Source organism: Trichosurus vulpecula, chromosome 4, assembly GCF_011100635.1.
Source record: "Trichosurus vulpecula isolate mTriVul1 chromosome 4, mTriVul1.pri, whole genome shotgun sequence".
In the NCBI taxonomy this organism is placed as follows: Eukaryota; Metazoa; Chordata; class Mammalia; order Diprotodontia; family Phalangeridae; genus Trichosurus; species Trichosurus vulpecula.
The window spans coordinates 109346046-109360826 of NC_050576.1; the positions used below are offsets into that span (position 1 = coordinate 109346046).

The 14781-nt window shown below is 39.0% G+C and overlaps 1 protein-coding gene across 1 annotated transcript; it reads left to right on the forward strand.

The window, feature by feature from the left end:
• Positions 1 to 437: 437 nt before the first annotated feature.
• On the forward strand, positions 438 to 14506 carry LOC118846814 (complement decay-accelerating factor-like). Its single transcript, XM_036755533.1, has 6 exons — positions 438 to 798; positions 2218 to 2403; positions 4000 to 4191; positions 5128 to 5227; positions 6720 to 6805; positions 13632 to 14506. The coding sequence occupies exons 1-6, from the start codon at positions 438 to 440 to the stop codon at positions 14504 to 14506; spliced, it is 1800 nt and encodes a 599-aa protein (XP_036611428.1).
• The last annotated feature ends 275 nt before the right edge of the window (positions 14507 to 14781 follow it).

Consider the following 14781-nt stretch of genomic DNA (forward strand, 5'->3'; position numbering starts at 1 on the left):
GAGGGTGGAGAAGACGGAGAGGGGAGGGGGGGGAGGGAGGAGCTGACCTACTCCATAATATATTGTTTGGTAAGTGCTCTTAAGTTCTTTTCATATAAGCTTTGTATACCCTAACTCATTTGTAAAATGCCAAGTGACCAGACGGCATCTCCTTGTCTTCTTACCTTAGTGTAGTAGAAAGACCAATATTTTGAGTCGAGGCTTGTGCACTATTCTCCGTTCTTTCTTAAAGCCTCAGTTTCCTCTTCTGTAAAAATAAAGGGGCTGAAGCAGATTACACTAAGCTCCCTTCCGTTCTAAATCCTATTTTTCTGTGAACAACATTTCAGTCCTCGTATCTACATTTTTCAAATGCAAGATGTCATTTTTCAGTCCCACCCTGGGGTTTCAAGCCAAATCCCGCCACCCAGTTCCCAGAAACGCCCAGACTTAAAAGTATGAGTCCCACCCCTCTGCCTCAGAGGCCCTGCCTCTTTCCCACACCTGCCCTAGACTCCGCTACTCCTGGGACTCCGAGCCTTGGCCCCACCCTTGGCCCGCCCTCATTTGGTGAGGGACTAGGGACACTTGCTGCTTACTCCTCCTCCAAAGAGGAACTTCCAGAGACAAGAGACCTCCGTGGACACTTTCCTCCTCTTTCCATCCCGGGCGCTCAGGGTGAGCCACCTCCAAACCTCGCTGCTGTCCCTGGGTCGGTGCATGTCATGAGCCCCGCGTCCCCCAATGCACCCCCGACACTGGGGCTTCTCGGACTCTTGTCGCTGCTGCTGTCGCTGCAGTGCCTGCCCGCCGCACACGGTGAGTGGAGACTTGGGGCCGCCACAGCCCCCTGGCCGAACCACTTACTGGATTTGGGCAAGGGAGAGGGTTGGAAACGAGTTTGTCGTCATGACAACCGAGAGGGACTGGAAACCGAAAGAGTATAGCGGATGGGTTTACATGCCTATGGAAGTGGGTGTGCTAGCAAAAATGAGGTTTTCTTTGGACACTATCTAAAGTCTATCCTCCGTTTACCAGGGTGGCTAAGTTTTAGAGGTGAGGTTCGGGCTAGGTTTTGATTAATAGAAACTCTCATTTCTATGGAATTTTGAGGTTTGCAAAGTGCTTTCTCCACATCAACCCCATGAGACAGGCATTATCATCCCCATTTTACAGATGGGGAAACTGAGGCTTAGAGAGGTTTAAGTGAATTGCCTACAGCCTCATAGCTAGTTTCAGAGGCAACTTTCAAACTCAGGAGGTCTCCTGACTCCAACACTCCAAGACACCAACCTGCCTCAATAGGTTAATATGGAGACCTCTCTTAAAACTTCATAGAGTATACGAATAGGGTGAAGTCTCAAGGGAAAAAAAATCTAGTTTCTCAAAGGATCATAACTGTAGAAGACCTTAGAAATCATCTGATCCAGTCCTTTTTTTTAAGAGAAGAAAACTAAGATTCAGAGATAACAGGTAACATGTTCAAAGTCACAAAGGTAGTAAGAAGCAGAGGTGAGATTCAAACTTAGTTCATCTTTCTCCAAATGGATTTCTCCAAATCCAGTTTTTTTATCCATGCTACTGCCCCCCAAATATTCCGCTTTTGTTTTTCTTTTTTCCTTCTTCCTTCCCTCTTTTCTTCCCACTCTCTTCCTTCTTTCCTTCCCTCCTTCCTTTCTTCCTTCCTTTCTTCCTTTCTTTTCTTCTTTCTTTCTTCCTTCCTTCCTTTCTTTCCCTCTTTCTTTCTTTCCTTAAAGAGGCAAATACCTAATGAGCTCCAAGTATACACAGCCCATCCATGAAGTAACTTAATGAAAGCAATCAGAAAACTGGAGAAGTGCTACTAATGGACATACTGACTGTGCATCTTCCCTTTCTGGTTTCCTTTCTGGTTCTGGTTGAAAAGAAGGTGAATCATATAGGGTAAGAACCCAGGAGGATCTTGAAGCTCATTTAATCCATCTCTCTGACATTTTATAGATGAGAACAACTGAGGCACAGAGAAATTCAGTGATATGGCTATGGTCACACAGATATTTAGTGGCGGAGCCAGAAGCAGAGTTCATGTGTCTCTTATATTGTTCCAGTTCCTAGTTCTGTCAGACCTGTTTGGTAATTAAACTCTGGGGTCTTCCTATTTATTTATTTATTCATTCATTAATTTATATAATCACTTGAAAGAATCTAGTTATAATATGATATTTCACTAAATTCAGCTTACTCTTTTTTTTTTGGTAGGTGCCTGCAGTATCCCTCCAGATATACCCAACGCCAAGCCAGAACTGCATGGTCTAACAAGTTTTCCTGTCGATAGCACTGTAACATACAAATGTAAAGAAGGATTTGTAAAAATTCCTGGCAAGTCAGACTCAGTGGTCTGTCTTCAATCCAATAAGTGGTCAAAGCTGTCAGAGTTTTGTAATCGTAAGTCTTTCTTTTTAATATGCTTATGAAAAGTTGACATCCTGTGTCATCTAACTCTGAATGATTTACCATTAATGATTCAACGCTGAGCATTTTCTAGCAAATTATCACAAATGCCTTCACAGTCTTACTGAATGAAAGCATTGTTTACCTGAATCAGTTCTGCTCCTCATTAAAAGGTTTTCTAGCATTACAGCCTCTTCCCAATTAATAAAGATAGTCACTGCTAGTTAGGGAATAAAAAAAAATCATAGCTATTTTAGGTAATACTCTTGAGTACAAATTCCAGAGCTGAAATATTTTCTCAAATTTTATTCAAACAGAATTCTAAGTGGCATTTTAATTGCCCTGTGTTTAATTTATATTTATTTTATACCTATTGAATACAAGGAGTATATAAAAAGAGGTCCCTTGCTTTGTTGTCTTTGAAGAATTTATAATCCTTCACTCAACAAATATTTATTAAGCTTCTGTTATGTGCCAGGTACTGTGCTGGGTATTGCAGATACAAAAATGGAAGGGAAACATTTCCTGCCCTCAAGGCAGGGGCAAACAATATAAATATCATCATATATAAACTAATTTTGCAGGGGGTTAGGAAAGGGGTAACCATTAACACCTGGGGGACTCATGAAGCTCCTGATGTATGAAATGACACTTTAGATGAGTTTTGAAGGAAGTTAGCAATTCTAAGAGGTGGTTGTGTTGAGGAGGAAGTGTGTTCCAGGCATGGAAGACAACAGAAAACGTATTTATTATGAAAAGTTGTAGCATGATGTTAGTTGTCAAGCGAATAGCACAAACAATATACACAAAGACTTTCAGAAAAGGGAAATGGTTATGTCCCCTTCCACGTGTTAGGTGGATCTTCTGTAGGTAATATATTTGGAAGGACATGGATGAGAGTTATACAGGATACATAGGAAGGAAGGAGGGAAATAAATAAGCATTTATTAAGCACCTACTATGGACCAGGCACTGTGCTAAGCACTTTAAAAATATTATCTCATTTGAATTTCACAACAATCCTGAGAAGTAGGTGCTATTATTATCCAGGTTTTTGTTGTTGTAGTTCAGTTATTTTCAGTCATGTCCAACTTTTCATAACCCCATTTGGGCTTTTCTTGGTAAAGATACTGGAATGGTTTGCCATGTCCTTCTCCAGCTCATTGACAGATGAGGAAACTGAGGCAAAAAGGGTTAAGTGACTTGCCCAGGGTCACGCAGCTAGTAAGTGTTTGAGGCCAGATTTAAACTCAGGAAAATGAGTCTTCCTGACTTCAGGCTCAGCACTCTATCCATAGTGTCAACTCTCTCCATTTTACAGTTGTAGGAACTGAGGCAGGCAAGAAGTTAAATGACTTACCTAGGGTCACACAGCTAGTATCTAAGACAGAATTTAGATTTAAGCCTACCTAACTAGGTCCAGTGCTCTATCCACTGAGCCACCTCGATGCCTGGGCATGAATGGGTTGCAATCTGCATTATTGGGGGAATATTCATATTGAGATCACAGCTGATGTGGTATATGGGAGCAAAAGTAAAGTTAAGTAAAAAGGTTGCTTCTTATTTCTGTTTTTTGCTTTTTATCTTCAGGTACCTGTAATGTCCCACCTTCATTACGTTTTGCTTCACTCAAAAAACAGTCTAGTAAACAAAACTACTTTCCAGTGGGTTTCAATGTGCAATATGAGTGCCGTCAAGGTTATAAAAGAGACAATTCTCTGCCAGCAATGCTTACGTGCCTTGAAAATTTAAGGTGGTCCAATGCCTCTGAATTTTGTAAAAGTGAGTATGACTTGAAAATAAGTTTTCTCTTTCAAATGAAGTGAGGGGATAGGGTTGGGAAACAATGAATATCTGTTTCCCCTTTTGTTAAAGGAGCTCTCAGTGCATGTAGTTTTTGCTTTAAATCATTCCTGGATTCTAAATTTATTATTTACTAAATTCATTTGTTTGTTTGGAAATAGGCAGACTTTTAAGATAACTTCTCAAATAGCACATTAGTCATATTTTTAAAGGTGACTGGAAATTTCACTAAAGAAAATGAAAACATGCTATGTCGTTTTAAGAACAGCTTTAAGCAAATAAGTCATTTTGACTATTATACCCAAATTAACTACAAAGGATATATGGTGTAAGATGCTACCTGCATCCAGAGAAAGAATTGGTAAGTAGAATTATGTACAGAATGATTGTATGTGTGTGTGTGTGTTTGTGTATACACACATACATATTTGTGTCTAATGGTAGCCACCTGGGTTTGGGGGTGGGAGTGGGGAAGGGAAGAAAAAAAGGAAAAGAAAGAAATTTACAGGATAACTTTGTTATAGCTTTAAAAGGAGTACCAAGTTGTATACAATCGATTTGCAGTTTCACATGTAATCATCTTTTTTTATTACACTGTCATTGAAATGCTTGTTTTATTCCATAAATTAAAAATAAAATAAATAAATTTTAAAAAATGAAATGACAGCATTTTAAAAGTGTCTCTTTGATGAAGTCTCCTAAGAGGAAGGTGAACATAAAGGAAAAGTCAAAAGAAAAGATATATTGGTCTATTAATGCTATTGGTGTCATGTGCTATATACCAATGAATAATGACAACAGTGTTATTCAACGGTGCTCTGTAATGTGAGTAGTAAACAGTTTAGGTCAGATGGTATTTTGAAAATATACAATGACAGGAAGATAAAGCCTAATTCCATTTTTATTCTCTTTTAGGAAAATCATGTCCACCTCCTGCAAAGCTACTCCATGGTCATGTCAGTGTAAAGACTGACATCTTATTGGGCTCAATAATCACCTTTGCTTGTGACAAAGGGTAAGTTTGCATTATATAGGAATAGGGAATAGACCTGTGGTTTCATTGGTAGGGGGAATTCCCAGGTAAGAAAACTCTTTCTACCAAGATATGTTGGTATATTCCCTGCAACTTAAAAATTGCATTGAGATTAAGAGACCTGCCCAGGGTGACAAAGCCAGTAATATGTCAAAGGCCAGACTCAAACCTTCAAGGTCTGCCTATTTAAGGCTGGCTCTCTATCTACCGTAACTACAGAGTCATTAAAAAAGCAGGAAAATCAAAGTGGGCTTAACATTAGGGCCATATATTCTGGCTGATAGTTTGAAATTAAAACTATCTGGGCTATTCTTTTCTTTTAAAAACACACACACACACAACCCTTTCCCAAGCAAATGATCTTAGTTATATGTATTTCAATGGGGCATGAAAAGTTTCTTAGATTCTGAGAATCCTTTGTAATCTAGAGACTTCAGAATCTCAGATTCAGTATAGTTACTCTAATTTCATCATTGGTATCTATAGTAATTGCCAAAGGGGCGAAGAGCCAATAGAGAGCATGGGGGTTCTATGCTAGCCTACATTTACATTTATATATCACTTTAAGGTTTGCAATCTCCTTTCGAATAGTATATCATTTTTATTCTCATAACAACCTTGGGAGGTAGGGGCTATTATTATTCCCATTTAACAGATGAGAAAACTGAGGAAGACAGTGGTTAAGTGTTTTGCCCAAGATCACATAGTCTGAGGTTGGATTTGAATTCAGGTATCCCTGATTCCAGATCTATAGCACCAGCTGCCTCTATTATTAATTACCTGGAGAGGGCTGGACTGGGTGATAACTAAGATCCCTTCCAAATGTTAAATCCAACAATCCTAGGGACTATAACAGAAACGTTATGGGGGGTCTTTTTTGGTGGGAGGTGGGGGTGGAGCAGGGTAGAGATCAGGGCCGGATAGGCAATTTTCCCCCTAGCCTGAGAGTTGTCATTTCTGTTCCTAGTTGTCACACAAAGTCTCTAAATGACATTGAGTGTGTCATTTTACTCATCTGTTCTTCACATTTTGTGAAAGGAGAATATCTGTCTTCTAATTTCTGTATGTTTATGTTTGAATTATTAACTTGTCTGTAAAAGTATTTTGTATCCTTTTAAATACTCTTCTATAAAAGAGAAATTGGTCTCTAGGGCTTTCAAAAATATTGAAAAAATTGGGTATTTATACCATATAACAAATGCCATAGGAAAAAATCATTGTTTGTTGTATTGTGTGGTAGAGGGAGGAGGTTCCTACTTAACAAAAAAAATCTGTCTTTTATATTGTCCCGTTATTACCATCCCTATTGCTTAAACACTCACTTTGCTCATTCCGATACAGTAGATTTTAATCACATTATTATGTCTCCACTCACTGGCAGAAAAAAAAACAACAAGCTGTCTCTGCAGTTGTTGAGAAAATTCAAATAAGGGAATAGAACCTATTTCTTCCAACTTTTTTCTCTCTTATTTAGATATAGGTTAGTAGGGGAACAAGAAAGCCAATGTATTCTTAAGGATAAAAATGTTGATTGGAGTGACCCACATCCAAAGTGCACAGGTAAGACATTAACAGAAGTTATTAAGTCAATGTTGTGTAGATTTTGCAGCATAAAAAAAATTATTTGGGGGCAGCCAGGTGGCTTAGTGGAGACCACTAGCCCTGGAGTCAGGAGGACCTCCAGTAGTTGTATGATCCTGGGCAAGTCGCTTAACCCCAATTGCCTCCAAAACAAAAAGAAAGAAAAAGAAATCAAAATTATTTAGCATTTCACTATTGGGGCATCTCAATAATAACAATAGTGAGCATTTACCTATTGTCTTAAGGTTTGAAAAACTCTTTAATATGGTATGTACTTTGATCCTTATGATAACTCTGTAAAACCGGCATTATTATCATCATCATCTTCATTATCTCCATTTTACAGTTGAGGAAACTGAGGCAGAGAGAGGTTTAAGTGTCCCATCCAGGGGCACACAGCTTGTACTTACATGTAGAATTCAAACTGAGGTCTTCCTGACTCCAAGCCCAGAATTCTATCCCCAGTGCTACCTACTTGCCATAGTAGAAGCCAATAAATGTTATTATTTTTAAAAGAACAAAAACTACTCTTCCCTAATCAGATTTTCATCATTGGTTTTAAGGAATGAAAGCCGAAGGTTTAATTTCTTCTTTCTAAAGAAACTCAACTTTATGACTAGGGTTTATTTTTGACATTTAAGTTACTTTTGTCCAGCCCATGTGAAAAAAGAACATGGAAGACAGAGTTACAAAAGAATGCAGTAGAAAGACTGGGACTGGGTTTTTCTGCCCTCTCCCCCACTCCCTGCACACATTGTTTCCTAAAACCCAAGCTAGACTGTTGCATTCTCCTACTTTAATATTGACAACACCCACCCTCATGCAAACAATTTTTCTCCTTATGTGATTCCCCAAAACGCATATTATATACTCTAACCACATATTTCTAGTACAGACTAGCTTTTGAATAGCAGCTCCAGTTCACAGTACCTTGGTGGGGTGCCTAGGAATTACTATTTTTCATACTAACTATGGGGATTAGAATTTAGTAATCCATTAGTGTGTAGAGGACTTGTCATGGAATTAGGAAGACAATCAATCAATCAAAAGATCTTTATTAAGTGCTTCCCATGAAGCAGGCACTGTACTAAGTCTACAAAGGACACTGTACCTGCCTTCAAAGGGCTTATATCCTAATGGATGAGACAAGAGGCATACAAAGTAGATACAAGGTAACCTTGGAAGGGAAGGCACTCTTGGCTGGGAGAACTAGGGAAGGCATAGAAGATGGGGTTTGAGAAGGAAGCCACAGATTCTAAGATGAGGGAGAACATTCTAGACATAGAGGATATAGTCACTACAAAGGTAATATAGAAAATGACTGGAGATGATAGGAAGACCTAGCTTCAAATCTTGCCTCGGACCTATGTTGTTGTTGTTCAGTTGTTTGGGTTGTGTCCAAGCCTTTGTGACCCCATTTGGGGTTTTCTTGGCAAAGATACCAGAGTAGTTTGCCATTTTCTTCTACAGCTTATTTTACTGATGAAGAAACTGAGGCAAACATGGTCAAGTGTCTTGCCCAGGGTCACACAGCTAGTAAGTGACTGAGGCCATATTTGAACTCAGGGAGAGGAGTCTTCCTGACTTTTAGGACATTCTGTCCATCTAGCTGCCTCTGACCTATACTATGTACCTACACTATGTACCTATACTATGTCAGATTATGGGGAAGTCACATAACTTCTCAGCACTCCCAAGCAACTTTCTAAGACTATAGAGTTGAAGCAGGTACAGATCTGCATTTGATGGAGGGGGTCTCCACTTTATATGTTCATCATACTGATAAAATCACAGATCTTGACCAAATCATGAAAGAAAATCCAACCTGTAGGCTGATGAAAAGATGGCTAACGTATACAATGTGTTAAGGTTTTGCAAAATTATCTAGTTTTATTCCCACAACAATCCTGGGAGGTAAGTGCTATTATTATTCCCAAGTTACAGACATGGGTCATATAACTTGCAAGTGACTGAGGCTGGATTTGAATTTAGTTCTTCCTAATTCCAAGACCACCGGCTCCATCCAGTGTGGTATCAAGCTGCCTAAGGGAAGTTGCTAATGGACACCATCATGATAGTTAGAACTGAACAGGCTGACTTAGCTGTACTGTGCGTTTGTTTTGGGAAGACCCCAGCAGAGAGTCAGAGAGGTTTTGGGATGGCGAGGCTCCATATTGTGATATCATATTTTAAGTTCCTTGCTGTTATGATAAAGTGGGCTAACTGGCTGTGGGAGCTGAACATTTGGTCATGGGATATGGTTCTCTGGTGTCTGAATAAATGTTTTACTCCTACCTTCTATATGGAGAGTCTCTCATACTTTGCGATACGGAACTACATAGGCATATTCACGATTATCGTTGATGTTGTATTTATTGCCTTACTGACACACCAACTAATTCTTTAAATTAAATGATTTGGTTTCCAAGTGATTTCATTTTGTTCTTCAAAGGCCCTTTATTAAATATAATTTTATGGCATTGTAGTCAATAAAGAATATATTAAATATTTTTCTTTTTCTCTGTGAAGTCTTTATGCCTCCAACCACAGTCAATTTTTATAAAAGGGTCATGTCCAGCTGAGAAATAGGCAAACTCCTTTCCATTCCCATTTAGTAATTGGCAGAGGTCTATTATATTTAATTTTTTCAAAATTTTATTTAGATACATATTTATTGTTTAGTCTTGGTTAGATTTGTTTAGGTCTGAAAGAGGTCCACTGAAGTCCCCTGCTATTAAGATTTGCTGTCTATTTTTCTCTGCAGTTTAATTGACTTTTCCTTTAAATGTTTAGGTGCTATGACATTTGATGCACATTAAATGTTACTACTGTTTTACCATCTTTTGAGCTACAATAATACAGTTTCCATGCTTATCTTATTTTAGCCTTCTTATTTTTACTGTCATGATTTAACATGCTATTTTGAATAGCAACATGTTTATTATGGTTTTAATCAAGTAGTTCACCTTATTGGTTTTAATTTCTTCACCAATAGAATCTTTGAAGATTTCTAATTCTGTTGTCTTTAATGCATCACCATTTGCATGAACCATTTAATGTTTTAAAGATCTTGGACTTTTTTCCTTTAGAAATTTTATGTCATGAACCACCAAAAATTGCTAATGGAGAAATCCAAGAAAATCAGGACAGTTGTAAATATGGATCAGCTGTAACTTATAAATGTTTTAATGACTTCTCACTTATTGGGGAAAAATCTATTGATTGTACTGTTTTTGTTTTTGGGGCAGGGCAATTGGGGTTAAGTGACATGCCCAAGGTCACACAGCTAGTACATGCGTCAAGTGTCTGAGGCCAGATTTGAACTTAGGTCCTCCTGACTCCAGAGCCGGTGCACTACTCACTGCACCACCTAGCTGCCCCAATTCATTGTATCATTAAAGATGAACACAGTGAATGGAGTGGGCCTCCCCCTGAATGCAAAAGTAACTAATTTATATATTAAAATAACTAGTTTTTTTGCTTTATTTATACTTGTGGAGAGAGCAAGCTTAAATTAAGACTGCCATAACATCATGAAAAATCCAACTTTCAGTAAATTAAAGAAATATTTTTTCCTTTATGTATTCCTAAAATGTTGGCTATAAAATTCGCTCCTAAAACATGAATGCTATTTCCTCATTCACTTCAATTATAAAATTGGAAACAAGGTCTAAATGGAAAAAAATCCACACTTAAAATGAGTTTAAAATGTGTAGAAGGAGTCAAGATGGTGATCAGCCTAGCAGCATCATTTACACTACGTATGTGGGCAATGGTGTTTAGGCAAATTTTAACAACCAGCTTTCCAGGCTGGGGATGTAGGGGGTGCGGGTGTAACATGTGATGTTCTTTTAATTTTAATCTGCACTAGTGACATTTTCTCCATCACTTTCTTAAGTGTTGACAGTCAATAAAACATTAAATCAAGTCCTCATTTGTAGCATTTGCTGATTTACACAATGTAAATACACTGAAAATTTAACAATTGGTTCACTGATTCAAGCTAGCTCTCTACACGCTCCCTGTATAGGCAATATTGTGCCTACTAGGCTGTCTTCATGCTTTTTACCTGCTAAAAGTGGCATTGGTGTATTCTCTTTCAACAAAATGGCAAAATTAGTGAAATGCGTTTAACTCTTCAGGTTGCATTGTCAGGTTAAGGTACATTAAAGAGAATAGTGAGCAGTGAAGCCTGTAAGTTAAGTTAAAGCCAGATTGTGAATGGCCTTGAATGCTTTACTCAGGATTTTGGGCATGGAAGGCAATATGATATAGGGAAAGGAGCACTGCTCTGGAGTCAGAGGGTCTGAGTTCAAATTCTTGCTACTCATACTTGCTACTGATTTGACCTTAACCTCTGTGGGCACCATGATTCTCATGTATAAAATGAGGGAGACAGACTAGATGCCTTTGTGGTCCTTCTAGCTCTGGATCTATGACTCTGGGTAATGGGGAACGTTGAGAGGTTTTTGAGCAAAGGAGTGATGAATTTGTTGTCATTTTGTTGACCATTGTAGTTCTGTGTTTTTTGTTTTGTTTTCCTGAAGGTAGCAAATTGATTGAGGCAATCTTGGACTTGCTGCCTGGGTTAGTGGCTTGTGGGAATAAAGTATATCCCTCTCTGCTATTACCCCAAAAGAAACAAGCCTGCTAAACAAAGGAATTTATCACCAAAGGCAAAAGATAGTCAGGAAGCTCAGTGGACCCAGTGGAAGGGAGGAACTCTCCAGCTTGGTCTTCCATGCACTTTTCCCTCTCAGGCCCATCACCACCACATTTGCATCACAGCCAAAGCCATTTGCACAATAAATGGGAAACTTTAGCGTGGAGTCCCTATCCTGCATACAGACAAATCATCTGATTTTACACACACACATACACATGCACACACACTACAAATACGTAATATGTCTATGTACTCACATATTATAAACATATATAATGTATCTTTGTACACATATATAGATATATACACATACATATATGTATAATATATAGTATATTAAGTCTAAAAGTATTATAGATTATGTATAAATATATATTTGTAATTAAATGATATAAATTTATATATATAACTTTATAATTAATACATATTTATATAGTAAATATTTTATATGTAACAATTTATATAGAGATTATAATAGATTATATGTTATATAATCTATTATAGTTTTAGATTGATGGTTGTATTATTATAGCTTTAGAATGCTTATACTATAGTTTTAGACATTTACCTAGGGCACTGAAAGGTTGAGTGACTTGCCCACAGTCTCACAGTTAGGATGTGTCTGAGGCATGGCTTGAACTCATGTCTTGAAACCATGACACTGAGGCTGGCCCCACCCTACCCCTAACCATTTAATATTGGCAAGAAACTGAGGCCAAACTGGAAAACTCAAGGCCAAAAACCATAAAGTACCTGAGGTCACACAATCAGTGAGGAAGGCAAGACTGGATTCCAGGATGCCTGATACATATTCTAGGCTCTCCCTGCTACTCCAACAATTCCCAAAGTGTGATTGGTTGTCCATATTACCAGAGGTCCATTGGGCTCTTCCCAGAGGATCATAGCCTAATCTAAAATATAAGGATGGGGCTTGCTGATCTGTGGGTTAAGTATATAGCCTGTCCAAGAAGTAGAGAAATGAGAAGTGACAGTATTTTACACAGAGTGACTTTTGGGCTCAGATTTCATCTGATCTAGACTTCTCATCTCATTGGTACTAGAAAGCCCAAGTAAGGAAACTCCCTTTTCTGACTTTGCAGCAGCAAAACTTTAACCCAATTTGAAAGCATGGCACAAAGATACTGACTTGGAACCATATCTCCAGCCAACTCATATTACAAGCAGGCATGATTATATTTCATAGTCTGTCAAATACACACTGAGACAAGAAGAGTAAAGACATAGAAATCTCACTGAACTCGATCATCTCTTACGCTTGCAGCTCTCCTGCCCTATCCCTTTTATTCATAGGCTCATAGATCTATGTCCTAGAAAGGACCTCAGAAGTCACCTAGTCCAACCCCTGCATTTTACAGATGAGGAAACCGAGACCAAAGGAAATTGGGTGATTCACCCAAGGTTACACAGTGCCAAGGGTAGGATGTGAACCTGGGTCTTCTGACTCTATCAAGAATCAATGCCATTTCCAATGTACCCCACCACCCACCCACCTTAATCAGCTCTAGAAATAGTTTAGGAACCACTTTATTAAATTATATGATGACTGAGTCTACTAACAATAAAGTTCATTGCAATTAAATTAAAATAATGTTTATTTGTGCCTAGTGCCGAGGACTAGATTTACCTCTGGGGATACAAAGACAAAGACAAAACAGTCCCTGAACCCAGGAAGCTTACATTCTACTTGGGGGTGGGGTGGGGAATGATATATACACTGATAAACAAACAAATATATACAGAATAAATACAAAATAATTGGAAAGGCTGTGAATACTGACACTTGGAGGAACTGGTCAACACTTCTTATAGTAGGTAGGAGGTCAAAAATGGTATGTATGATAAGTACTTCAGTTTCCCATAAAGCTCATAAGATCATAGGTTCATAATTCTAGAGCTAGAAGGAAACTTGGAGCTCTTCCAGTCCAACCCCCTCATTTTACAGATGAGGAAACTAAGGCCAGGACACTTATATGACTTGCCAAGGTCATCACACAAGGTACTAAGCCTCTCAAAGTCGAGTCCGAGTACTTGTGTAGAAAAAATATTCAATTAATAAATGCTAACTTGGAAAGTAATATCTAATTACTGTTTATGGTTGGTGTTCCCCACCACTTATAGAAATTACCACATTGGCCCCAACAACTGAAAAATCAACAAAAGCTCCAGCAACACCTGCCCCACCAACAGAACAGACCCATGCAACAAAAGCTCCAGCAACACCTGCCCCACCAACAGAACAGACCCATGCAACAAAAGCTCCAGCAACACCTGCCCCACCAACAGAACAGACCCATGCAACAAAAGCTCCAGCAACACCTGCCCCACCAACAGAACAGACCCATGCAACAAAAGCTCCAGCAACACCTGCCCCACCAACAGAACAGACCCATGCAACAAAAGCTCCAGCAACACCTGCCCCACCAACAGAACAGGCCAGTACAACAACCCCTCCAGCAACACCGGTCCCACCAACAGAACAGGCTAGTACAATAAACACTCCAACAACACCTGCCCCACTAACAGAACAGGCCAGTGCAACAAACCCTCCAACAACACCTGCCACACCAACAGAACAGGCCAGTGCAATAAACACTGCAAAAGAACAAGCCCCACTAACAGAGCATATCAATGCAACAAAAGTTCCAGCAACACCTGCTCCGACAAGAGAACAGGCCAACACAATAAATGCTCCAACCACACCAAAAGAACAGGCCAGTGCAACAACCCCTCCAGTCACACCTGCCCCGCCAGTGACAGAATGGGCCAATGCAACAAATGCTCCAGCAAAACAGGCCCAGCCACCAACACAGCAGGCCAGCACAACAAATGCTGCAACAATCTCTACCACACCAACAACCAAAAGAGCCACCACAACTCGGAGTTCTACCAGAATTGTCACCACTCATCGTTCTACCACAACTACATCTTTTCACACAACTAGATCCAGCTCAACAAAGTTTCGTGGAAAAGGAACCACTCCTTCAGGTCAGTAGGCATGCTCTACTTGTTTTTAGTCATTGTAATGAATTTGAGTTGTAAAAAAAGAGGTTTTACAATGTCCTGTTTTAAGATAATGGGTTGTATAAATTGAATTGCTCAAATGAGGATGTATGTTAAATGATCTCTGGTCCATCAGTGCCATGAAAGTTTTATGCAGGTCCCCGAAATACTCTGCATTGGCATCCTTGGATAGCATCTGGACAAACACTGAGAGAAAAGCCATTAGACCATATGGGAAAAGAAAAAAGTATGTCCTTCTCAAAAATGG

Bases quoted from the DNA above. Each gene is read 5' to 3' on its own strand.
- LOC118846814 (XM_036755533.1), top strand. From the start codon at position 438: ATGAGTCCCACCCCTCTGCCTCAGAGGCCCTGCCTCTTTCCCACACCT. The intron at 2,404-3,999 runs GTAAGTCTTTCT...TTTTATCTTCAG, and splicing joins GCTGTCAGAGTTTTGTAATC to GTACCTGTAATGTCCCACCT. The intron at 4,192-5,127 runs GTGAGTATGACT...ATTCTCTTTTAG, and splicing joins TGCCTCTGAATTTTGTAAAA to GAAAATCATGTCCACCTCCT.